The 27606-nt window shown below is 37.1% G+C and overlaps 2 protein-coding genes across 3 annotated transcripts in view; both read right to left on the bottom strand.

Moving 5' to 3' along the window:
* Positions 1 to 6436, bottom strand: part of LOC135685465 (gamma-aminobutyric acid type B receptor subunit 2) — a 56723-nt gene extending 50287 nt beyond the window's left edge. For both annotated transcript variants that reach the window (XM_065201422.2, XM_065201423.2), the window contains exon 1: positions 329 to 6436. The gene's annotated coding sequence lies outside the window, so the exon portion shown is untranslated. The remainder of the gene's footprint in view (positions 1 to 328) is intronic.
* A 150-nt stretch (positions 6437 to 6586) lies between these two features.
* On the bottom strand, positions 6587 to 23221 carry LOC135685070 (uncharacterized). Its single transcript, XM_065200821.2, has 5 exons — positions 23113 to 23221; positions 22747 to 22795; positions 19384 to 19441; positions 10723 to 10796; positions 6587 to 6932 (listed from the first exon to the last, which is right to left on the bottom strand). The coding sequence occupies exons 1-5, from the start codon at positions 23197 to 23199 to the stop codon at positions 6802 to 6804; spliced, it is 399 nt and encodes a 132-aa protein (XP_065056893.2). The 5' UTR covers positions 23200 to 23221; the 3' UTR covers positions 6587 to 6801.
* Positions 23222 to 27606: the final 4385 nt, after the last annotated feature.

Genomic DNA, 27606 nt, shown 5'->3' with positions numbered 1-27606 from the left:
TAAAAGTCGGAGATTCATCCTCTAAGCATGATGAGAAACTTTGATATTGCTGTTTAAGGTAAAATTGGAAACTGGGGGAGCGTGAATATAGATCCTGACAAATCACTGTGAAGGAAGCCTTCCTTTAGTATGAAGGATCAAATTTGAAACAAATATTCTTGCAAATCTGGACTGCCAAGTATTTCTATACAAAATTTTTAAGAATTTTAAACAAAAAATTAGAAACAGCAGGTGGAAACTGTTCCCAACACAAAAACAATATACAGTTAAAACTTTGCTTCAAAATCTTTCCTCGTATCTTGAAAGAAATTCGCACTAAGCAACTAACCTTTAAATTTCAGTATGGCACCTTCGTGTTTGTTTGGCGAGCGAGGCATCCATTCGCAAACAGATAAAGATATCAATGTTCCCATAAAAAATAAAATACAGCTATATACAAAGCGACGAGTGATATGGAGAGACTGGACAGCACAACATGATTGGTTGATTTAGACAATCACGAACGCCGCAGGTGTTTCAAAGATTAAACGTGAGATGACAGCTTTTAGCGCTTTACCAATGAACATCAACGAGATTATGCAAGCTGAAGCATTGCTTCTATGCTTGAAAAGACATCATATCTCGGAGCGCAAAGAAAATAGAAACTTTCGCTCACAGAATGCTTGCAAGCAGCAGTAGAGTAAAAATATTGATGATACAGGCATTTTATCATATACAAGTTAGTTCAAGCATTCATACTTTTTCCTAGAATGTAACTTGCGGACTTGTCAAAGATTCATAAGAATTAGCCCACTCTTCTTAAAACCCTGTTGCTCTGCTCAAGACTGAATACACGAACTACAGCCATATAAAAACAGTCGAGTGTCATTTTAGTACCGTCAATAAAATTATTATTTGGCATGTTTTGCTCCACTTTATAATCAACCGCAGCTTATAAAGGAAGGGTGGCTTACATTATTTTATCAAGATTTTGCCAAGCTTAAAGCTGAGGGTGATAATGTAGAAGATAAGAAAGAAATAATTCATGGCACTATTGATTATCCTATGGTGGACGATATTGTTGTTGGTTGATTTTCTAATGTCTATTTTTTGGTTTAATAACACAATCAGGTTTTCATCAGTTTTTGCGTCTGTCATGTAAAACTGATTTTTTGCATGGTTTTTGTGGGTGCGGCTTATATTCAAGGGCGGCTTAAAAACAAAGGCGGCTTATAAATAAAGTCGGCTAATAATAGAATAAGTATGGTAGCTTAGGAGAACGTAATGTTTTCAGAGAGGAAAACTTAAATTCCACATGATACTCTTAAACCTTTCACTATCGTGCCTAAATTTGCAAAATTTTGGAAACTGAAATAAGAGCCTATTAGACAATATCATTGTTTAAAACCATAAATTTCCATTACAAGGCCCCTAAAAAATGCTTTGCATGCTGTAACTAACAGTCATGACTCCGCACTCATCACTACGCTTCGCGTTAGATTAAGATATTTAAAAGAGCATAAATTTGAACACAACTTTGCATGCTATAGCCCCATGTGCGGATGCGACACAGGAGTCGAATCAATCACTCATTTTTCCTGTATTGCCAATCATATTTGCACCTGCTTGAAGAACTTTCTAACTTTGTAAATCATAATTCAACTCGATTACCTGACAAATCATCTATACGATTTAATACTTTGTTGCAGTGAAGCCTACAACTCTTTAGCCAACAAAATGATATTGGAATCCCAGATTTACATAAAAATTGAAAATCAGATGAGACGAGAAGTTGATGCTTTCAAAACAATTCACTAAACCCGTAATCTAACTGCCCTGAAGACACTGTTACCATTTCCCTGCGTCTGATAAATATATTTGTAGCTTTGAGTGTAAATTAAAGATGCGATGTGAGAGGCAAATTAATATAAATAAAGTTCTTTGCCTCTTACCCCAAAAGTTTCAATAAATTTTGAATTGTTTTAGTTCTTGCATTTTGAATTACATCGTTATTGACAAGAAATTGAGAGCGAAATGTTCATGAAGTATTAAACCAGGGTTACGTTTCAGTTGGTCAAAGCTTGGCCAAGAAAAGTACATTTCAAACAGGTTATGATTGTCTACAGAACATTAAAACAGTGTAAAAAGAAATGATATGCTATGCCTATTCTGAGATATGCATCTCTGCAAGGTGCATATTTTCATAAGCAGAATAGACAAATTCATAAGCAGAAAGGATGCCAAATTTAATTCAAACAAAACAACATCTAATCAAAAACTCATATTTTGACAGTGGCTGTAGTTTTTACTAGCATTGGCAATTCCCGCTACAGAAACAGAGTCCAGTGCATGTCAAACCACACTTGCATCCACACTTTATTGACAAGGTAGAACCTGCATTTAGAGAAGAGTCTGGCCCACACATGCCTTCCTTGGAGCATAGCTCTTCTTACATGCTGTTCAAGGGCTGATGTTATTGGTGAACAGATTCAAGGTCTGCTCTAATTGGTGAAACGCTTTCAAGGTCTCGGGACTTGAGAGAGGTCTTATCGCTCTTCGTTTACCTTTGTTAGGTTATTGGTGAGGTCGTATAAAAGCGCACTAAACCATTTTGGAGCAGCTATCTTTTCTCGGTTATGCCCTCAGGTGATCAGCTTTGGGAAGACGCTCAACTCGTCCAATGCCGTCTTCTTGTTGTGACGTTATTAGCCTCGTATTTACGTTATGTTGGGCATGCGCCCGTTTCGTTATGTTATGCATTGAAGTCCGAGTTGGGGCGTTCTTCGTTGTTCTTCACCGGATACTTTTACACGGTGTCAGGTGAAACATTCATCTTTTATGTTTAGGAGGTAAATGATTGCTTTGCTGGTTCTTGTTTCGCGATGACAGATCCGGATCCAAACGTGTCTGGGCCTAGTGCCTCTGAAGGAAATAGCGGAACATCGGTGTTCATATCTAACGTGCCATTATCCCCACGAATTAGCTTAGAAGGGAATTTAGCAGAGAATTGGAAGCAATGGAAGCAAATTTATGGTGCGTGCGAAACTGTTACGAATTTGACGTCTAAACCTGACAATTTTCGAGTGGCTGCTTTCATCACTTGCATCGGACCGGAAACTCTTCCAATATACAATTCACTTCCGTAGCAGGAGGAGGGTGAACGTCAAAACATTGAGAGAATTTTTTCAGTATGGAATACTTACTGTATTGGAGAAACAAATGTATTTTACGAACGCTATAAATTCAATACTCGTACTCAGGAACAAAAAAGTGTCAATTGAAACTTATCCCGCTTCTTTTCGTGCCTTCGCAGCTACATATGCATTTGGGCCACTTAATGATGAGTTGATACGTCACCGATTTGTTTGTGGAATTCATAACAATGCCGTGCGACGTAAGCTACTGCAGGGACCAAAACTATCATTATCTAGATGCATTGACTTATACAGAGCCACAGAAACAACTACTGCTCAAGCAAGAGTAATGGCTGGCCAAAATGATAATCAGGATCTCATGGCAAATTATGTTGGAAAGCAAAGCAGTCCAAGAAAGACCATTGGAGACACAAGAGGTCTTGTTTCCGGTTGAAATTTTGTGGTCGTAGACATAAAAGAAACAAAGAGTGTTGCCCAGCCTTCGGCAAATTCGGTTCTGGTTGTGGTAAGAGAAACCATTTTGTTGAAAAGTGCAGCTTGAAGAAATCACCAGGTATGAGAGATACGATTTCTAAAGCGAAGATTCATACAAGAAGGAAGAAACACTTCTAGTGATGATGAAATTCTCATTGCTGAAATTTCAGCCAAAAATAATTTGGAAATCAATGCTGTATTGGAGTCCCCTCCTAAGAACAAATTTTTGCCGCCATGATTATAAAGGCAGGCAAGTTTGTTTTGAACTTGACTCAGGTGCCACCTGTAATGTTCTTCCAGTACATTTCGTTCCTCCAGGCACAAAAGTTGAAAAATCTTATCAATCTTTGCGCCTGGACAGTCAAGCCTTATTACCGATAAATGGTATTTGTAAACTTAAGGTAGCAAACGCAAAGAACCAGACTGATTACACTGTCAGATTTGTTATTGTAAAAGGAGACTATGTACACTTTGATGTTGACGAGTCAAAGCCCCTGCTGCCATGCCTCCTCGCAGAGTACCCATTGCTCTTAAAGCAAAACTCAAGGCTGTATTGGATGTGCTACCAGAGCTTGAAAGTGTAGCAGGATTTCAGCAAAATCGACCTGAAGGAAGGGTACCTTCAAATAGAGCTCGACCAAGAATCAAGCAGGCTTACCACGCTCCAGACACCATGGTTGGAGGTACCTCAGGATGCCATTTGGAATTAAACCAGCTTCAGAACATTTCCAACACAAATTTGATCAGTGCTTTGAAGGCCTATCTGGGGTGTATGTAGTCGCTGACGATGCTCTCGTTACCGGAAGAGGATAAACATACGAAGAAGCTGTCAAAAATCATGACATGAACATGCTGGCGCTTTTGAAACGATGCCGACGAAAAGCATCAAGCTGAACAAAGACAAATTCAAGTTCAAGTGCGATGAAGTTTCCTTAATTGGTCATACCCTAACACATAATGGTCTCAAGATAGGCCCCGCAAAAGTTGAAGCCATCACAAAGATGAGCAAGCTGAAAGACGTCGCTGGTGTACAAAGGTTCATTGGCATAGTAAAATACCTGACTGAGTTTCTCCCCAGACTATCTGAAGTATGCGAACCTCTGAGAAATTTGACCCACAAAGATGCATCATGGGTATGGGGAAAAGATCATGACAAGTCTTTTGATGACATACAAAAACCAATTTGCGAGGCACCAGTTCTAAAGTATTTTGACCATAGGGCAGCAAGAGAAGGCCAGGCTGATGCATAATTAAAGGGGCTTGGTTTCGTGCTCATGCAAAATCACGTGTCATATGCATACAGAGCCCTCACCCCTGCAGAGCAAAACTACAGCCAAATAGAGAACGAGCTGCTTGCACAAGTATTTGGAGTTGAACATCATCATACCTATGCCTATGGCAGAGAGATTACACTTAGGACGGATCACAAACCACTTGTCTCAATTGTCAGCAAACCACTTGCCTCTGCTCCAAAGAGACTGCAAAGGTTCCTACTAAGATTGCAATCGTACGATGTTAAAATCTGCTTTAAACCTGGCAAAGAAAATGTTCTAGCAGATACACTCTCTCGTGCATGCTTGCCGACAAGTGAGAGACAAAAGTCCGAAACGGAAGAAGAAGTCGAAAACCAGCGGAGGGTGGTAAAAATGCCCAATTTTCGGCTCTGCCTACTTTTTTTTACACTTTCCGGGCTGTGATTGGCTCAGTGGCGAGAGAGGCCAAGTGATTTAGCGCAAACTCTCAACCAATCAAGATTTGAGCCTTATGCTTGTTTTTCGGTAAGTAAACAGGCGTAGGGTCAATAATTCATTAGCAACACATTTATTAAGCAAACGCTGAGGATTCTCTCAAACAACGACACATTGATGCAAGGAGCACGGATATTAGAAGTGTAGAACCACTTCTTCTTTCCCTTACTTTTGTAACCGAGGCTGCCCTCTGAACCTTTTTCTTGCACATATGCATTTGGAAGACCCGCTCTGAAACTTGATAATTTCAAAAAACAGATGCTGATGGGATTGTCAAGCTGCCATTGTTTACAAATGAAGAAAAAACAGCTGGCAAGTATACTGTGTGTACGAAAGAGTATCTATTATCTGAGTAACTGTATCAAGCAGGCATAATCGATTGCTCAAGTCGAGTAACTGTGTCAAGCAGGCATGACTGATTGCGCAAATTATACACACATACAGATAAGGTTTATTGAGTATACCCACAATTATTTTTGCTCTTCAACTCGAGCTAAAAATACAATTTCCCTAAATGTTGCAATCTGTGAAAGGAATAAGTTACAATGTAAGTTAGGCGATAAAAGCGAAATGAAGTATTAAAAATATAATCAAAATTGACTAAGTCGATCTTTAGCACGTCTCGTTAAATCCGCTTTCAGTTTTGTGCAGAATGAGGTCAACAATTTTTGTTCTCTGATTTCTGTTGAGAGTTTTTTAAATTTGTTGAGAATTTGCTTGGAGTATCTTGAAAGGTATCCCTGATAATTGATGTGCCCAGACTCAGTTCGTTAGTATTACGAAGAGTACGACTGGTCTTTTTTATTTCAATGCAGTTAATGGATGGCCAATTCCCGTTGTGAATCGCTTCGAAAGTCATTTTCATGCAGTTCAACTCTCTTCTTTCAATTATTGGAAGCCAGTTAAGTTCGAGAATATCAGCTGAAGATGCATACCGACCAAGCACAAAACTCGCTGCACAATTCTGCAATCGTTGCAGTTTATTTATTTGGGTGATTGTCAGTGGCGAGTAAACATGATCGTGTAAATCAACCTTCGTCAACACTAAGCTTTCAGCAAGTTGCTTTCTCAATTTTAAGGTCGTGCATTGAGTAACTGCATCAAGCAAGCATGATTGATTACTCACGTTGAGTAACTGTATCAAGCTTGCGTCATTGATTGCTCAAGTTCACTAACTGTATCAAGCCGCCCTGGATTACGAGGGAAATCTTAGAAAAGCATGCAATGAAGTCTCATAACTTGCACAGTTTTTTTTACATGAATAAACTAAAACATTTCCAATCCAATCAAACTGCCTACATATTGAGTAGATTATACGCCATTTTTTGTAAAGTCAAAACAACTCATGAAGCAAAAAGCAACATTTACACTAGAAATCATATTATCGACTCACAAAAAAGTATAAACACGAAAAAATACTACAAGTCTAGTGCTTTTAATACTAGCTACGTACATATTGATCGGCGGCTATGCTTTTTCCCTTGAGAGCAAACTTCATCACCTTCTTCTGATCCTTCAAGCATATCACAATCTGACCCCGACGTCACATTTGATACTGATACATTCGATATCATAGCTGCAACAACAAGATAAAATTTGGTTTGCGATTCCGCCAACAAAAATAGAGAAATTGATAATTAAATGCTTTGCCCCCCCCCCTCCCTCACTCTTGGAAGAGCCTGCTGGTAATTTCAAACTTTTTCGGTAAAGTTGAGTTTAACATCTAAAGGTTTAAGACATAAAATATCAATTCATAAAATTATGTTCAAGAAATTTTGGCCCTTTTGAGCAGGCCAAAAACATCGGAACATAATTTTCTTCATCATGACTGCCACTGCATAATGCCACAAGCTTTTCTTATTTTGTTATTTTGTTCCTAAGTGCCCACACAAAAAATAAACCACTGAAACATCCTCAACTCCAGCCATCTCATCCAATTTTTCACAATATTTTCATTTTTCCATACTGCAGCACGTCTCATCTGTGATCATAGTCTACATTTCATTTCTCTTGGTCTCCTTTTACCATATGCTACTCCTGACACTTCCTGAACACCCCCATCAGGAACACCCCCATCAGGAACTCCCCCCCCCCTTCACATCGGCGTTGATCTCTGATTCAAGGTACTTCAAGCTTCCTACTTGTTGAAAATTCTTTCCAGACACATCTCTGATCGTTTTTTGTGACTGCCCTTCACTTTCTGTTATCAACACCTATGGATTTTCTGCATTCATTTTCAGGCCTTCATGCTAAGCGTTTCACAAACTTGCAGACATAAGACCGAAATGCGTACAATCTTTAAAGCATTTGACTGTAATCCCCCTCTCGACGTTCGCTCCGTGTATTTTGATATGTCCAAAGCATTTGATCGGGTATGGCATAAGGGTCTAATTTACAAACTAAAATGATATGGTGTTTCAGGACAACTTCTATCTCTTATTCAATGCTTCCTTAAAGATCGGAAACAGCGAACTGTTTTGAATGAACAGAGCTCGAATTGGGGAGATATTTTGGTAGGTGTACCCCATGGCTCAATTCTGGGTCCTCTGTTTTTCCTTATTTATACAAACGATCTAACTGCAAATTTGAAGTGCAATGTCAAGCTTTTTGCAGACGATACATCACTCTTTACAGTAGTTCAGAACTCTGCTACAGCTGCAAATGACATAAATCATGACATGGAGTTGATAAAACAATGGGCATATGACTGGAGAATATCATTTAATCCTGACCCTCAAAAACAAGCAGTTTCAAGGAAAGGAATTGGAATTGATCACCCAAAGATACTGTTTAATAATATTCTAGTGAAGAAAGTCAGTGAACATAAACATCTTGGGATTATCCCAGATTCAAAGCTTTCTTTAGCTGCTTATATCAAATCAGCTATGTCTAAAACAAAAAATGGTATCGGCCTGCTGAAAGATATTTCCAAATATCTCCCTAGGCATACTTTAAATGAACTCTATAAGCTCTATGTACGACCTCACCTGGATTATGGGGATGTTATATACCATATCCAGGCTAAAATGGTACATGGAGGGGAACTTCGCGACAAAAATTGTATGCGGAGCTCGGCTGGGAATCATTGAGTTCTCATAGGTGGAGCAAACGTTATACTTTGTTTACAAGATTGTAAATAATTTCATCCCCAGTTTTTATGATGAATTCAATTCCTCAGCTTCATCAGTCACATTACTTTCTTCGCAGTCAGGACATTCTAGGGCAAATAATGGCGAGAACAGAAAAATTCAAATCTAGTTTTTATCCTCAATATTTATCTGAATGGAACAATATTGAACCAGAGCTGAGACTTGCACCATCTGTCGCTATTTTCAAGAAACATTTTTTGTCAAGTCTGTCTTCGGCCCCACTGCAAAGTCTGTTTTCGGAATTCATGACCCAATAGGTTTATCCCTTCTGACTCAACTTAGAGTTGATCTAAGCAAATTAAATTTTCACAAATTCAAACACAATTTTAGGGATACTTTAAACCCAATGTGCCTTTCGAATGATGGCATTGAGGGTGCGGAACATTTCTTGTTGCTTTGCCCTTCTTTCGCTGCTCAACGACAAGATCTTCTTGCTGGAGTTTTGACATATTACGACCTCTTGGACCTACAAACCTGTCGAATAAGGCTCTAACTCAGCTTTTACTATATGGCAATGAAACTTTCCCTTAAGGTGTCAATAGGAACATTCGCAACTTGACTCTACAATTCATCTGCAATACTAATCGGTTTGAATAAGGTCGTTTCAATCTAAAATGTACACCACGTAACCAATTTTTTTATCTGTAACATATTTTTATTTCCTATTGTTACATTTATGTGTATATATATGTCAACGCCCTTGGGGTAGATACAGCCTTTTGCTCCCCGGGGGTTTTCGTCCCAGTAGCATTGTAAAGTAGTTCTTGTTAGTAGTGTAGACAGTAATACGTATTGTAACTTTTTATTGGATTATATAGATATATAGAAAGATGTGGTTTTCTTTCATCCACCAGTATCTGAGCACTGCGATCCTTAAGATCAAGCTTCACCTAGCCGGTATGGAGTTTCGCAAACTTTGTAACTTTAATTACTAGAAGGAACATAGATGGTTAATGCTACAAATCACACAAACTTTCTAACGAACTTTCTTTTATTACTTGCTTCTCCGCAAAGCAATTTAGATTTAATCACAAAATATTCAGAAAATTAAAGAAACTAACTGTAGGAAGGCTTTGTGGGTTAAGAATCAAGCTGACAGCTTTCGGTTGGATTAAAAGAACGCAAACATGAATTTTTGCTCAAAGGACAGAAAAAGACAGAAGATTCATGCCACGTGTAATTAATGTCCCACTACTTACGCAAAAAATTACTATAGAGAAAACTTAGGTAACAACATTCGTCTTCCCAATCAGCAACGGGGGGCCAGGTGATCTATTGAAAACTGAGCGGTGGGAGGCAGCAAGGTAAATAGATTATTCTCTTACCCCCTCTAGTCCCCATAGTGGCAAAATTTTCTTGATGCTGCTTTACTTGTGGATTTTCATTCAATATAGTAAGTATACGAAAATTTTAGCTAATTTAACATTTTATCAAGCAAAAAATGGGGGCCATGGCCCCCTTGCTTCCCCCAGTGGTGCTGGGCCTGGCAACGTTATATGACACTACATTAATAGAGTTCTTATATATGACATCATAAAAAAATCTATTCTTAGACCTTTTGACTTTTGACCACTTAACCTAAAAAAGCACCGTGAAATGCTTTTAAATATGCGACATCAGTTTAATATGTCACAAATTGGGTGAGATATAGCAAGGAAAGATTTGAAGTTTGCTGTGTATTTGAGTTTGATGAGGAAACAGCCTGTGCTCATGTGACCATATCTCAGCCAATTCGGAACACTTTTATCTGATTTTCACAGTCAGAGGCATTTCATATTGCTCGTTTACGTTACGAGATCAAAATTCAAAAATTAGAAAAATATATATATTTCTGTGACGTCATCCTTTAAGAACACTAAAAACATGCTTATCTTCATCTGAAGATTATATTAATGAAAAAAGGTTACTAGTTCACGAATTTCTGTGCCAATGTTACGCACAAAATTTTCTCAATACTAAGAAATTCGTTATGATACTTGAATGGTTGTTTCTCGTGTAGTGGCGTCAGGGTGTAGTGGGGTTTTTCTCTGATGAAGCCGCGTATACCTGAACAAATCTGTTTATCCGTTTTTTCAAATATCCAGCAATAGCTCAAACTGCTCCTGTTTTTCACAACCACTCAAACTGCCCCGTTTTGAAACTTTTTATCCGTCCACACAGCTCACAAAAAAGTTTTGTTGCAACGAAATCACTCTGATTAGAAACGAAATAACATACCTACAACAGCAAGGCATCGTTGCATTTCATTCATGTTGAATCTCTGCTTGCTTTTGACTCCAGCAGACTTGAGTCTAGAAAACAAAATAGGTTTATGTCAATCCTAAATTATTCCAAAAAAGCATAAATTATTTGAAAATGCATAAATTATTTCAAAATGTATAAAATACTCAAAAATGCATAAAATACTCAAAATGCATAAATTATTCCAAAATGAATAAATTATTCCAAAATGGCCCACAACCGACTCCTACATAAAGCCCCTTTAGTTGAGCACAAATAAAATCAGAACTTGGTCCAATTACGAAAATTATGAGTTGAAAGAATCTGTTAAATGTGTTATATCAATGCGCTTTCAAAACACATGAAAACAGGCTATTGATGATGTATGGTACCAGACACAAGAAAGGTGGGATCATAATTTAACAATAAATATTAGGTTAGTAAAGTTGATGCAATTTTGATTCTCATATTTTTGGTTTGTACGAGTCTTCTCTCCAGCTTAACAATAAAAAATTTCTATGATTACAGACTTAAAGAATAATTGCACAGCGATAAATTCAAAATCTGGATAAAATATCGGAATCACTGAGCAAAACTCGTGTCGTAACCAAGGCTCGTGTCGTAACCAAGGCTCGTGTCGTAACCAAGGCTCGTGTCGTAACCAAGGCTCGTGTCGTAACCAAGGCTCGTGTCGTCACCAAGGTTCGTGTCGTAACCGAGGTTCATGCAGTATCAAGTAGCCTGTGCATTCAATAATTTTTCAATTATAATCACATGAGCAGAAAGAACACGGTGGAATACCTCGAAACGTGCAAAATTAGTTAGAACTACTACAAACTTCCTGAGATATGGCCTTCTCCTCTTTTTAAGAATAGTTTCTTTTATTCTTTTTCGCTCATTTTGCATCTTCTAATTGTAGTTAATTTTGTTTTATATGTTGATTGTACATTGCTACAGGGTTGCTATGTATTCCCATGCTTCCTGTGGTATCGTCTGGCAAACTTGTGTATATTTTATAAAGATATATAAGAATATATAAAAAAAGATGTGGCATATGAAATCAGCAAATCAACACTGCTACTAAAAGTAGCATCCAAAACTATTATTTAGTAGTTTTATAAAAAATTTGGAAAAAATCAGTGTTGAAAAATAAGCAAAGTTAAGAACATCCGGGCATCATATCATCAAAAAAATAAGAACATCGAGCCTTGGCAAAAACTGGTTCTGGTTCTTATTATAAGAGAGTGTACTTAGCTGTCTTTCTAGAGCCAAATCTAGTCACAAGAGAGCATTTTTAAATGTGATGTTTACAGTGGAGAACGATGGCTAAAAACTGATCTTTTTATATCTATTCTTCATATGGCTGCCTCCAGGTGAAATGACACTAATCCAGAAGTTGCTTTGAATTTAACAAACCCCCTTTAGGTTCAGTTTCAAGCTTGTTCCCTAGAGTTTAAATTAAAAATTATAATATGGCTAGCAATGTAGCATCGCTTTTAGTGTTCGCTCACATTGGATAAACCCAAAAAGAGATACGGTAATTTGGCTAAAAAATGCGATACGGTAAATTCCAAATGCGATAAGGAATTTGACAGCTACAAACTGCACAGTGAAATCGCTAAGCCGTTTCCCAAACAAGAAACCCATCAGCAGTGTTTTCAATCAAAAACTAGCATCCCTTGTTATCTTTATGCTCAGAGTTCAGAGTTCTCTCAGTGATCAACAGTGCCCTTAAAATATTCTTTTTCAAGGTTGGTCTTTCTCTGCCATAGTCTTATTGATTTGAATTTCTAAAAGCCTTTAGCTAATGAATAAAGTTCAGGTAAATTTTGGGTCTATAAATGTACAAAGTCTTCCCCCAAAACCGTTAAGTATCTTCAAAAAAATTAAAAATGGCATGAAATAGCGGAAACATTACATACTGTAGCACTTTTCGTCTGACACTCTTCAGAGTACAAAGCCTGATTTACACGAGTACTGTTATCAGAAAGCTTAAAATCTTAAAGTTGATTTCATTCAAAAAATGAGCAAAAAAGCAAAAACGATACTAGTTTAGAAATTTTATTCAGAACGTCGACAGAAATGGAAAATTCATCTCTTAGAAAGAGATTTACGTCTACATGACCAGGAATAATTCTTCAAATACTTTCAAATGTTGACATCTAAGCTTGAACATACATGTAAAGGCACCTGCATCGAACAGATTCTTGATTCCTTAAGTATTACAAATCAAACGTGTCCTTCTTCCTTTCACAATGTTTTCGATCCACACCTGGATGCAAATTATCAGCTTACTTTCGTTCTTTGTCAGACGTTTATAGTCTGAAATGTGTCAGACGAAAAGTGCTTCGGTATGCAATTTTTACCGCTATCTCATGCCATCTTCAAATTAAAAAATTCTTTTTCTGGAGAATCTTTGCCATTTTTTCCTATGAAATAGCAATATTTTACTGAAAAATATTTGGAAATCTTTGCAAATTTTCTTTACCAAAAAAGTCCTAAAGATTATAAATGATAATGATGAATGTTGCTTGTCAATTTCGAGGGGCAAATCACTTCATAAAGATCTCGTACACCTTTGGTGGAAATCCTATTGTTTTATGAGAAAATCCCTGGAAATCCTATTGTTTTATGAGAAATCCCTGGAAATCCTTTTGTTTTTGTGGAAATCTCGTACACTTTTTGCAAGAGTGAACTATCCCTCGGTCAATTTTCATTCGCTGGAGGAAATCTTGTGATTTTAGGCAAGATTATCACTTTAATCTTGCCTACCACTGAAATCGCTCGAGAAACGAACACATGTTTTTTTACGGTTGAAGCCTAAATTTAAGCCATATTTTTGAAAAGTAACCCAGTTGGTAGAAGGAAAGTAGCTGTTTCAAAGTATTGCATATTTATCTTCTGCTAATTGCAAAAACTCTCTGTGAAATGTTGCTGTTGTGTTTTCGAACAAAGGCTTTTTCTTATGCAACAAGGCACCCTATGATGTTTAGATTTGAACATACTTAAGCCTTGGCCAAACGATTCGATTTTTCGCTCGATCTTTCTCTCGACATTTGATCTCAAAATCGAGCGAAGTCGAACATAAGTGGCCAAACGATCAGATCTCGCTCAATTTTTCACTCGACTTTTCACTCATGCCAACAAAATGATGGCAAAGAAGCGCAAATCGGCTGCCGTATTTATCTTACGTGCAAATATCCTTTTACAATCTCTTGACGAACTCTAGCGATATAAGACCATGTTCGTTCGTTTAATGCAGGAACCGCCATTAAGTACTTATTTTGATTAAGCAAATTACTATTTTCAGGCATAATTTTGTTTCTTTTAATTAATTCCATTCTTAAAATGGAATTCATCATTTAAAAAGGTCCCCTGGACTTCGAGGCCCCAGGGTAGTATGCTTCCCTGCCCAGCATAAGAGATGATAACTGCGCACGCGCTCACTCGACTCACTCGACAAGGTGGCCCAACGATTCGATTTTCTTTCGACAACACCCTTTTCACTCGACTTTTTTGATAGAGATCAAACTTCACTCGACTTCACTCGACATCACTCGACGCCATTCGACTTGCTCGACAAGGTGGCCAGACGACTCGATTTCTTGTTGAGTAAAAAATCGAACGAAAAATCGAGTTGTTTGGCCGGGGCTTTATTAGTTCCTGACTAGAAAAACGCAAGAGGCCCGTTTAGATTAAACTCCACATGGTTCCAATAATAAAGCAACTCAGCCTTTGGTGGCCCACTAAAAATAAGCAGTTTTTTAATTTGCCGATGCATCCTGCATTTCTTGTAAATTAGACTAAAAACCAACTGACACCGATCCAAAGCAATAATTGAATTTAAGTGAAGAGATCTGCAAAATTTTACAATTTGAATCAACATGACCGAGTGTAGAATATTTTGATGAAACTTTCATAGATTATTTTAGATGATTTATTAATAACTGTTATACATAACAATTTAATGAAAAAGTGATATTCGCTCAATCGTAGATCCTCACTTGACTAAAAATGCAAAGATGTCGCATTTCAGATTCATAATAAGCGGAATAGCAAACAAGTAAGGCTTTTTTTAATAGATTTTATCAAAACACTTTGAAAAACCGATAGCTGCAGTTCAAAAGTGGTACGAGCTGAAATGAAGGATCACAAAACATTGAAGCAAAAAAAGCATAACCAAGACGAGCGAGGTGCCATTAAAGGAGATCTGACAAGCAAAAACATGTTTGTCTAAAACGGTAGTTTTTGACAAGCAGATTCCAGGATCGAAATTTTTTTTTAAATCACCATTACCGTTTTTGAATAACGGGCGTTTTAAGTTGAGAAACGACAATTGTTCCAACAACTTGAGACTCAAGGCGAAAATCGTCACGAGTGGGCGATCATCTTTGACGTCATAAGTGACATGTTCTCAGCACGTATTTTGTTTCTCTATAGAAACCTTTAAGAAAATGCTGCGGACAAATGTTTATTTTGCAGGGGCGGATCCAGGATTTTTGGTGACTATAGCTAAAATCTTTTGGGATCGGGACCACGCCCTTCTTGCTTGTGGGACACGCCCACTATATGGGCAAATGATATAACCATGTGTGTTACCGTTTTTGAATAACGGGCGTTTTAAGTTGAGAAACGACAATTGTTCCGACAACTTGAGACTCGAGGCGAAAATCGTCACGAGTGGGCGTTTCTCTATAGAAACCTTTAAGAAAATGCTGCGGCAAATGTTTATTAAATTTTGTGCACGCGAAAGGAGCTAATTTTGCATTTTTGACACATAATTGACTGATTTCAAAACAAATGGAAAATTTCGGCCGTCTGAGTTTGTGCCACCAACCAGCGCTGTTGCTAGGGCAGACTGTCGTCCCATGGTTCAATAGTGACGAAATTATGAACAAAGAACAGGCTAGAATTTCATTTCAAATTGAAGTGTCTTTGTCCAGACTGCTCTGTCTGGCCTAATCAGCCTAATTAGATGAAATGCCTATGATGTCCTAAACGGAATTGCAAGTTATTCGTTATCAATGTAACATTCTATGATTGTTTCAATGTGTCAATGTTCTTGGCTTGGCTGAAGTTACGTAATGTGCTCTTAGCTCTTAGCCAAAGAATTTGACTTCTTGGGGGACTTTATACGGCTGCATTCAGGTCGCGTCGAATTCAACTCAATGAGTGCGGGATAAAAGCGGCATTAATGCAGCTGTCATTTTAAAAGTGTTTTAAATGCCGCGTTAAATTCAATTCTTGCCAAAGTTTCGTAAAATTGCGCCAAATTTGAAGAGGCACAAATACAAATATAGCTCGTTTTAATCAAGACTTGGAAGTAGCGTCGGTTTTGTATTTTCAGCAGAGAAATAGTCACAAGAAAAGAAAATTTTGGCGCCATAAATCTATAAGGCAACAATCAACATGTCCTGATGTTGCACCAACGCAACATAACAAGGCAACGAGCGTTTGCCAAATGTGATATGCACATGCGCACTTTGCCGCTCTATGCATAGTCATGTGACCCAGCGTTTTCGGTTCAACAAAAACTCGACCGTATAAAGCAATGCCGCATTTACGTCGCATTTGTGAGTTGAGTTCGGCAAATCCTGACGGACTTAATTCGAAATGCAGCACATAATTGAAGTTTCACTTTAAATGGTCGCTTTTACGTCGAATTTTATTCAAATTTTTGTCTGATTTGAACTCGACGCGACCTAAATGCGGCCTTATAAAGTAAGCCTTAGTCAAAGAAATTTAGTTACTGTTTCGATGTCATAGGAATATTAATTGGCGCATTATCTTCTTTTGCAAAAAGTTTTGACTTGGACGGGGGATGGTCTTTGTGCAAGACTAGGTTATTCCCTAATGTCTCAACCTCTGTTTAAAAATGATCGTCAAGTTCAGTCACACTCGCAGCTCCCATCAACCAACGTTTTTTCTTGAATTCTTATTTCTGCACCCAGAGCAGGTTGCAGGATCGCTTTTACCGCCGCCTTCACTGGATTTCGTTTGTCTTTTGGCTATTGCTTCAACCCCCCCCCCCCACCCCCTGCTTTTGTGATTTAATTTGTAGTTATACAAATAAAGACTTTGGAGAAACGGCACCAGTTGTCGACCCCTTTTTTCAAAATCTTAGAGATTCTTCCAATGTTTCAAAGCATACACTCAGTTTTTTATAATAAACTGGCTATAAGTCACGAGTACTGGACAGTCAGAAAAAAATAAGAAATTTCAGTACTCGAAGCAAAAAAATTGAGAAACTATTAAATCGTGACAAAACTGAAAACAACGAAATTTTGTAAAATCCAAGAACATGATTGCTTAGTTGGCCTAGAACTTATAACACAAGAGATAAAAATATACTTCCCACATGTAAATACAGTTTCGGAACGGAAGCGAATCTCATGAAATGATAAAAAAGATCACGAACATTTCATAACATCATTCATGACATCACAATTAAAAAACTCTTAAGAAACAGTGAGTATTGAAATTTCCAGAACATTAAGAAACTGGAGAACTCAACATCGACCTTTGTTTCTTATAAAAAATACGTGTACAATCAGAATTTCATATTCTTATAGAAAAATATGTGTACAATCAGAATTTCATATGAATCTCTCTGATTATTGTAAAATCCAAGAACATGATTGCTTAGTTGGCCTAGAACTTATAACACAAGAGATAAAAATATACTTCCCACATGTAAATACAGTTTCGGAACGGAAGCGAATCTCATGAAATGATAAAAAAGATCACGAACATTTCATAACATCATTCATGACATCATAATTAAGAAACTCGTAAGAAACAATGAGTATTGAAAATTCCAGGACATTAAGAAACTGGAGTACTCAACATCGACCTTCATTTCTTATAAAAAAAATGAGTGTACTGATTCGAAGATATCATGACATAAAAATAAATTTTATGTGGATATTAGCGTCCTAGCAGACCTGCAGCTAGGATTTTCTAGCTTCTTTAAACTTATAAATGAAATGCTTGACAATTTTTTGTCTTTTTATCGTAGAATATTTTCAATAAAACACGAAATTTCACCATCGCGGCAAAAGCCTTTACAACGGCATTGTTAACATGTCACTTGTGACGTCAGCCGAGAATTTTAAAGTGTCACTGAAATGAGAAAATCGAAATCTTTTTTATTGATGTTTTTCTCTGTCAAGAGTGCTCCTGAATCCGATGGTGAAGTTCTTTTTTCGGTATTGTTAACTGTTTTGAACTACAACGCTTCAAAGTTGCGATTTTTAAAACTTTTCGTGCGAAAATCTGTGCGCGGTCTGTGAGAAATTCGGGAATGTGTGACGCATTAACATTTACAAGTCGCGGAAATGGTGCGGGCTTCTGTACTGAACACTATATTTCGAGTGCGATAGAACAACCAAAAAAATTGCGAAGTGGACGGAAATAGTGCGGTACTTGTGCTCTAGATATCGCTAACTATCTAACTACAAGCCATGTGCAAGGTGTTTTCTTGCAAACATTACGAGCCCAAACGAAATAAGCAAACTTGTTGAGTGCAGTTTGTACCAAGACTTCGTGCCGATCATTTTACCTTTTATGAATTATTGAGCGTGTCGAATGCTTTTGCGAACAGCTATACAAATTATGAGTAAAAGTTAGTAGCGCAATACTTGATTCTAAGGAGCAAATTTATCAAGGGAAAAGTTTATCTATCATAGAACCAGACAAATTGCACATTTTTCGGCGGTTTCCCCACTTTCCAACTTGCGTTGCACACTATCAAAGCATCAGTAATCACCAGGGCCGTCAAGAGGAGTTAAATTGCCCCAGGGCTTCGTGGTCAGGGGACCTCAAAAAGTTATGAAATCCATTTTTAAATGGAATTGACTAAAAGTAGCAAAATTATGCCTTAAAAAGTAAAACCTTTTGTGCGTTTGCAAGAAAAAAAATCGATTTAAGCTAATCTCAAATTCGTGGTTGAAAATATCTTTTCGCCTTTCCGTTCTGGCCGTGTCCTCTCGGCGTCCCTGACGATCGTAGTAGCATCATTGTCAAAGAACCGCGATCCAAAATCAAAATTATGAAAATAAGTTCCTTGGTCTGGAACCTATTACCCCAGTCTATAAATAGCACAAGGGGATATTTTCCAGCGTCTATTCACAACCTCTTTTTCAGCGTATCAAGCTGCCTATTTCAACAAAGTTCCATGCTGGTATAACGTTTTACACAATTGATAACTTTTCAACTTCTTACAGCCCTCACTATGGCTAAATTGACTATGTATATCTTAATGCGTCACTTGCCCTAACCCCTTTTCGCACGACCCACCGGCAAAAAATCCCCATAAATCCTTATTTATGGGCCCTGAATGAAAAAACTAAACTTGTTTTCGAAATCAGTGATGAATAGTGTATGAGAATTGACAATAAAAACAATTTCATTTTTTCATTTCAGTGGCACTTTAACAACTCCTGGCGATAATCTTGATTCCGCTTTGGGAAATTCCCGATACCTGCCTGTGGTTGACGGATAAAAGTGCAAGTATCAGAAAAACGGCGAATCTAAGAAGAAAAATTTTACTATATTGGAAGTCAGCGACAAATTCTGCATAGAATAAGCCAAAGTTCTTTTTGCGTGTCAGTTCTCCTTTAAATTGCAATATAAAATAAAATGCAAAGAAATACATACATATTCTGCAGCGAAGATTTGCAATGTTTATTTGATGTTGAAATTTCAGCAAAGACACCTATAAAGTACCATATAGCTTTTAAAGTATTATTAAGTTGAAAGGCAGAAATTGTACTTGAAGGGTGGCAGTTTTCAGAAATAGCATAAAATTTTCTAAGATAAGTACTATATTTTCAACATGAAAAAAATTTACAGTAAACTACTTGCATGAAAACATTCAGAGAACAGATCACAATGATCTAAAATAGACCGAATTGCTAGAAAAGTCACGCAGCTGTCCCTTTGAATAGCTTGAAACAAAATACGCAATTATGCTTAGATAGCGTAAAAAAGCGGACACATGGCATACTTTGGTAGGTAAGAGCTGGAAAGAGAAAAGAAATAGTATGGCACCTACCAAAAGTGTAGGAAAACATATTCAGAACTGAGAATAGTGATAAAAAGTATTAAAGAAATAAAGAGAGAAAGCTGGAAACATTTGGCAAAGGTAAACATTTAGCTGGCAATGATTCGAAAGTAGCCAAATAAGTCCTTCGTACCGTAAATTTTGAAAATAGCACGAACCTCTCACCTTAAGCCTAGCGCACCCTAGCAAATTTTTTCGCCGTCACTGGCGCTTTTCTGCAGGGTATATTCTTGCTAAATTTGCCAAGAGAGAGATTGCAGTAATTTTCTTCGACCAATCCAAAACTAAACCCACATGGTCCTATTTCCTTTTCTCCGTTTTCTTCTTCCAATTTTAATTAAGTCTACCAATACTTTCATCCATTTCTCTTTAAAATTTCCTATGTCGTTAATACCGGAGAACACAAGCGTCGCAGATGCTAAAAATTTAGGGGGGGGGGAGGGGCTAAGTAGGGCTTAGTATGGATCTTGTCCGAATATTGCTACTTTATTGAGAAAAAACTCCCGAGGTTGGGCCTCAAATGTAACAAATCTTGCCTGATTAGAGGGTCTGCAGCACTCCCAGCTTATTTGTCTCCTTCACCTTTGCCTGAGAATGTCATTCCCATGTGAAAAAATATTACAGTGAATTTTCATTTTTGCTCAATCAATGCTTGTAATGAAATCGAGACCAAGAGATGGACTAACGCCAAAAAAATACCAGTGTGCAGGCAAAGAAATTCAACCGACGGCGCCGTCGCTGGCAACAAAATGTGGGTGTGCGCTAGGCATTAGCGGGAGCGATCGGTCAAATACGAAGAACTAATCAAACACACTTTTCTTCCGCTCATGTTACTTTCGATCCACATCAGGATATTAATTTTCTGCTTAACTTTGAACATTATCCGATGTTTATACTCTGACGAGTGTCTGACAAGAGTATTTTAGTATATGACTGGCTTTCGCTTTTTCGTGCTATTTTCAAAACGAGGTAAGAATGAGGAGCTGAGATAGACCGAAAACAGTGGGAGGCTGGAGAACACATTTCAGAAGCAGCAGAAATACTAAAAATAAGACTCCTTTGGAAATATAGGAAGTGTAAAGGATGTGACCAAGAACAAACGACGGAGCATATACTTGAATGATGCAGAGTGAGCACACAAATAGAAAGACCTGTAGAAACGGATTGGTGGAGAAAAGCATAAAGCCCTGAAATGTCTGCTCAATGATTTTGGCGAATAAGCTTGCTCTATCTCTTTTCGGAACAGTTTTTGCCTGTTGCTGAAGACAGCATGCTGTTTTATTCTATTGATTTGTTGCTGGCTAGTTCCTTCTACATATTGAGCCTCATATTGGCACAAAAAATTAAAAATGCCTAACCTTTTTTGACTGGTAGGAACTCAAGCCTTAGAGTTATGGTAGCATGACCTTACTACTAGAAACTACAAGAGCAAAGGCTTTGTTTACAGTGGAAAAACAATAGGTTGCTTTTACATTTTTTAAATATATAGTATAATCCGGTTATAACGTACTTTAAGTTTGTTGTAACAAGGGTAAGTATTAATTGATTGAAACCAAGCACACCTTTTGCCGGGACCAAGCACACCAGTACGTTATATCCGAAAGTACATAATAACCGAGTACGTTATAACGGGATTCTACTGTATAGGACACCTCTCAGTACCAGACATGAAACAAGTAATTTTTGTGTGAAGCAATATCTTATTGGTAGCCATTATCTGGAAAATTTCCTTAGTTTTGCCAAGTTCAGGACCAAATTTAGAATTGGAAGAAGTTATAGGACCACTGTGTGCTAAGGGTTTTATGAAACCAATTTTGGACCAAGAAACAAATATCTTGCATAGAAAACATTGATTTCCTATGAAGACACTGGAAAGAAACCAAGCATCTTCTTTCTGTATGAAGATGTCAACATAACTCATAGGGGTTCTTCTGCTCCTTTCAATACAGAGCTGAATGCAACAAATTGAGTTTTTCATGATAACAAACACATTTCTACTCTGAGTTAAAAACAACTAAAGTGTTGTCAACCTCTTTAAAATAGAGCAGTTTCTGGATCTGGTTAAAAAATTGTTTTTGTGAAAGCCAACGAATATATAAGCCAACATTGGACCAAAGGGGTCACCAATAGCAACTCCTTGGTTACTAAAACAAAATTTGACACATCTAATGAAACTATTAGTATGTTAAAAATGTCTTCAGGAAGGGGGGAGGGGGTGCCATTGAGATTGATGCAATACAATTCTTAATGGTCTTATTTAGCAGGACATTGGTAAAAAACTACTGATATCAAGGGTCATTCAAAAGAGACAGAAAAATGTAACTCAGCTAAATATTTTTTTCAAAGTGGACTTTCTCTTTGAGTGAGTTTATAGGAGTATTATCTGATTTCCTGCCAATTATCTAATCAACCCTGCGCTTACATATAGTGAAAATTGTCCCAAAAGGAAGATATAGCTTTGTGTTCTGCTCCCAAGAGAGTCACTCAAACTTATAAACAGGAAGGTCCATCTGCAGTTATCAAAATTCATTTAAAAGTTTCAAAAAAGTTTTTAGCTAACCCAAAATTATAAGCTAAATGTGTTGATGAAACCCAAAAATATCAAAATAAGAAATTTCGTTGCTGAGTACATAAAAGACCACTAGTCATGGCAATTTAATCTGCTTCTTAAAATAACAATTTTAAACACATCTGTTCTTTTATTCCTGTTTTAGATATTATGATGTGTTAGTTGAACCCACAAGTATAAAAAATCTATTGCTGACCAGGTACCCAAACATACCTGTTCACAAGAAAAATTTTCACCCATAATTCACAGCTGTTACGCCTATTGTTTTCCAGGAAATGATGACATTATCGAATGGACTCCTCTGTATACAAGAAAAACTAAAGTGACCTTCTGGGGTTCTGCTGTGGATGAAAAAATGAAGAAATACGTAATTAAATTCAATCCTTACTTTTTAAACCAGACAAATTGTTTCGCCTCACTGCTTGCCTAAGGAGACCCTGAAAAGAGTTGAAAAATAAGCTGGTTATATTATATAATAATTCAAAAATGTTTGGCTGACCTGAGATAAAGAATATATCAATTCAACGGCATAGAAACGAATTGAAAATCCATAATCGTACCCAAAAAAGGGAGCAAAAAGTAAAATAGAGAATCACACATTTAGCAATCAATTCAATCAAGACTACAACTTCTTTAACTTGGGGGGCTTAATTGCGAGGTCTTTACATTTAGGCCGCATGTCCAAATTACAAAAATACAATATGAAGATCTTTGCAAAAAAATGAATTGTTAAACGTAGCTTAAAGATTCTCACAGTCATTCCCGCCTGACTTGCAGAGCATACAATTCTCCCAAGATTTCTTACAGAAGCGTGCGCCATGTTTGAAATATAATGGCACATGAAGGCGGAGCCTCGATCACAAACTTGCCTCGCAACGAAACCAGGACCCAGTAGCGCCACCACGGGGGGGGGGATTGGGGGACACGTCCCCCCTGTTCTCGCCAGGATCGACTTTGTAATTCGTCTAAATTCGAGAACACCGATATTTCTTGTAAGCTATCTTTTGTCGAATACCCTCATACTGAAAAAGAATGATGTGTCGGTAGATCATCGATTTTGTAACTGAATTGCTGATTGCTGATTCCTTTGAAATACAAACCGATGCTTCTGCCATAACTTATAATGGATCTCAATCAGAAAATATGTCTAGAAGTAATACCGGCTGGTATTCTGATGGCAATTTTTTAAAAGCGTCGGTTTGCTTTATTACCCTCTGTCTATCCTGTAAACGTTCTATAATTCATGACGTTTTGTGTCCACTCGCACCACAACTCCTGCTATTTTGCCATCAAATGACCAAAAACTAGTCGATCAAAGAATCCTGATATCTTTGAGTTTACCATGCTTGAAAGAAGAGATCTATCCTGTGAAATCGTAAATGAAGCGAACAGAGCTTTTGTCTTTGAAGCCGGTCCGATAAAGCAGGGAGACAGTTTAAATTTCAAAAAAGTGGTACGAAGATTCCAATTGGCTTGAATATTCAATCTCAAAATACGCTGCTGTAACGACACAGGGTTCCCTTACGGACAGTATCACGTGACAATTGCATCATTGCGCTGTGATTGCACCAGCGTCTGTAAATATGTTTTCTGTATTATGTAATTGTTATTCTAAGGTTTGCTTAGGGTATATAAAGGGTTGTTTCATAAGTTAGGAATAGTCTTGTCGAAAGTTTTGCCGTCTTGCTAGGAGCTCTGTCGCTAGTTTTGTCGTGCCTATTGACGCCGTGTCGTTATTTGTCAAACTTGTTGTTAGCCGTTGGTCGTATCATTGCCGTAAAAAGAAGAATTTTGATTTTGTCCGCCGTTGCCGTATTTTTGAGCATTTCTGCCTACAACGAACTCACGTAGGTAAAGCCCCCTTTTAAGAGGTTTTAACCCCAACAAGTAAAGAAGTTGATAGATACAGGATATAGATTATTCTATACGGTTATTGAACCCTTCAGTGGCCTAGGGGTTTTCGCCCAACTTCTCTCGACTGGTTTCTCCTGCCAACGCTAAAACATACTCATTTATCGAAGATGCCGTTTTGCCAAGGAAGAATACCTTCTAGTATCGTTGAAGGCTACTAAAGCAAATAGCCTGCATACCATGCACAAACATTACCCGATTGCCACCGTTGTATCGGACTGGCTTTTTGCAGCTCTAAGCAGCATGATTTCGTCTTTCAATGAAATAATTATGCATCCAAGTTTTGAAGTTTACAGTAATTTGGTATCTCTGCTTTTGGGGATTGCCGTTTGGTATAAGTCAATTCTCAAAAGCCATCCAAAGAATCGGCTTTCTTAGACGTAGAATATTATGGAGAGATGGATGTGTCGAAGTAAGCCGAGAGCGTCGCGCAGATTTTTATCAATTACTTTTCTGTGATATTTATCTCTCAAATGAAAAATTTTCCATGCACGGCAAAAATTACAAAGATTTTTGTCTTGAACAACAGGTTCTCAGTTAAAAAATTATTGATACTATTTACGTCTGATGTTCAAATAAAAATCCTCCTTTGTGCAGTGTACAATGAAAAAATTGCCAAAAACATTGTGACAGCTACTCAACTAATAGATGGAAAAGCTTGTTTTCAAAGGACAACATAAAATTGCGAACGAAAAAGCGATACTTACAATAAGTTGAAGTTGATGTGATTCAGTCATGAGGAAGATCTACAGTTGAAGTATGACTGGAAGAAATTTTGGTATATAATGTGTCAAGTTTCTGAACTAAATATTTATAGGCATCTTGCGATGCAGAACTCTAATTTTAATCTACAGAAATACCCACTTTTTTCATTCCCTTCAAAGCTTTCTTTCTTTAAAAAATATTTGAATGGCCAGTACACTCTTTTTTTAAAAGAACCAGTAAATTTGAGTTCAGGCTGATTGTTCTTAATTTTTTCGAAACATCTGAGGCTTGATTGTTCTTAATTTGTTTTTGAATTTTTAGGGCATAAGCAGTGCGATTGCTAGCTTTTCGTTGTGGGGAGGTGGTCAGGCCTCCTTTGCCAACAAAGTGCATGAGACAACCTTCCTTTGCCGCCATGTTTGAATATTCACGGAAAAATCACCCACGCATATGGCTAAAATTTCAAAATTTCATTTTACAGTAGCTCAGCCTCAGCTTGTTCTTAATTTGTTTTTAACTTCTGACCAATTTTGAGGCTCGTGTACTTATAAAATTGTTCTTAGAAAAGAAGAGTGTATGTATTCCTTTATATCAAATTTCTACACTAGGGGAAGGTAGGGGAAGGAAGGTCAATTTTTCGCATTGCCATAAATATTTTGTGTTTTCTTCATGTAATCCACACCTATTGCAACTTATATTATCATGTTTTCCTTTGTAATTAGCTTTTAAATCGGTCATGTTTAGTTTACATTTTAGTAATATTGGTCCCCTTTTAAGTTTTATACATGCTTTTATTCCAAAATTAAGTTTTAAGTTTTATACATTCCTTTTTTAATGAACCTCATCTGTGATTTATCGCTATTCTTAATTTGCTGCTCTATCCTCTTTACCATTTTTTTAATCTTTCCTTGATATATCTGAAATTTTTTTTCTGAGTATCGTTTATTTAGTTCAATAAAGTTATTCATTATTTCATTATTTAGCAGTTGTTATTATTTGAGAAGCTAGCGAATTGTTAAGTGCGAAACAGATAACTATGAACTCTACGTGACGCATAACAAGCAGTTCTATTTCAGCAATCGTTACAACTTTTTAGAAGCTTCTGGGCAATCTGTTTGATATTTTTTCCTCTTGGACTGTCAAAGAAAAAGATCGTGCCTTGTGCGGTGGTAAAAGACAAAAATCTTCGAGATAAAGTGGACTGACCAGTCAGCGTACGGCGTCTAATCTGTGACGGCAAAATAATTACCTACTGATATGAAGAACAACATGGCTGATGAATGTATGGTAAATGCTGACAAAAAATGATATGAAAGAAGATACCGTTTGGTCTGAGGATAAAGGAAGATTTGTTGGTCAAGTTGTGGCAAGTGAGGCCTTGTTTGTTGGCAGGATCAAATCCAGATTACTGCTACAGAAATAGAAAAACAGCTGCCTATGGGAAAATCGCCTCAAAGTTGAATTCATCATGCACGTATATGTAAACCAGGCCTTATTCAAAGATACGTTGATTGAAACAGCAAAACAAAAGCAAGCCTTTACAAAAGGTTAAAAGAAGTACTAAGCAAATAAGAGATGATGAAGAACTGTAAATTCTGAAGAATTTGGTACAATCTTTGGAAAGTGACAATAAGAAACCATCATCTGAAGAGAATCATGACCCTTGCTCTGCATTTTGCACATACATAACTCAGACACTACAATCCATGGATGAGAGAACACATTTATTGGCTGTTAATAACATCCAGATGGCAATTTTTCATGCCAAAATGAGTGGTTTCCCTGTGCCTGGAAGAAATTATGAGCGGTTGAGTGGAGTCAATTTATCACACTATCTACTAAGTTACCCAGACATGTTCAATATGCATTGAACACATTTAAGTGTATTTTGATCATTTAAATACCTTAAAATTAATGTCTTTTAGTTCATGTTATATGGCAGTGCATATTGATGTCACAATGTCTGAAATAATTCATTCTCTAACTCGATAGGAAATGTTTTCTATTGGGAAATTGCAAGTCACATATACTACACTTAGTGAGCAAAAGTATTGCACAGGTTTGACAATTCAGTAATGGCGACCGCGCTGTCAACAACAAAGCGATCGAAATTCAAACCACTTTTGTGAAGCCACCGGGAGTCTTTTTATGGTTAAAATCTAATCAAACCAAACTTCAAACCATTGACAAGACTTTTAATTTAGAAATTAAAAAAGTTACTTTTTAAAAAATAAAAATTTTTAACTTTATATTGAACAGTCTCCCAGCTTTGAAACCTTTATGAGACTGGCTAAAACTTTATCAAAAAGTTTAGTAACACTTTCTGTTAATCGCGAAATGATAAGTTCAGAAAAACATTTGCAAGATCACATTTAGGTATTGAAGTACCAAGTTGATCATAAATGGACTTGTATTTGGTGGAAAGTGGCATATTTTAAGCCATTTTATTAAGCCTACTCTTTTACAGCTATTGAGGCATTTGAGTGAACCTGTTTATCGCGGGAATTTTGGTATTTTCATTTAATGAGAGGACGAAATGTTGTTTTACGCAATTCGCAGCATTATTTGTTTCCATTACAAAATGGAAATCGTTTGGAAAAGACGGACTTGACGATTTGTGACACATTTATTG

The sequence above is a fragment of the Rhopilema esculentum genome, chromosome 15 (genome assembly GCF_057945365.1).
Source record: "Rhopilema esculentum isolate cy_ngs chromosome 15, ASM5794536v1, whole genome shotgun sequence".
NCBI lineage: Eukaryota > Metazoa > Cnidaria > Scyphozoa > Rhizostomeae > Rhizostomatidae > Rhopilema > Rhopilema esculentum.
This window is presented reverse-complemented; position numbering and strand designations above follow the sequence as displayed.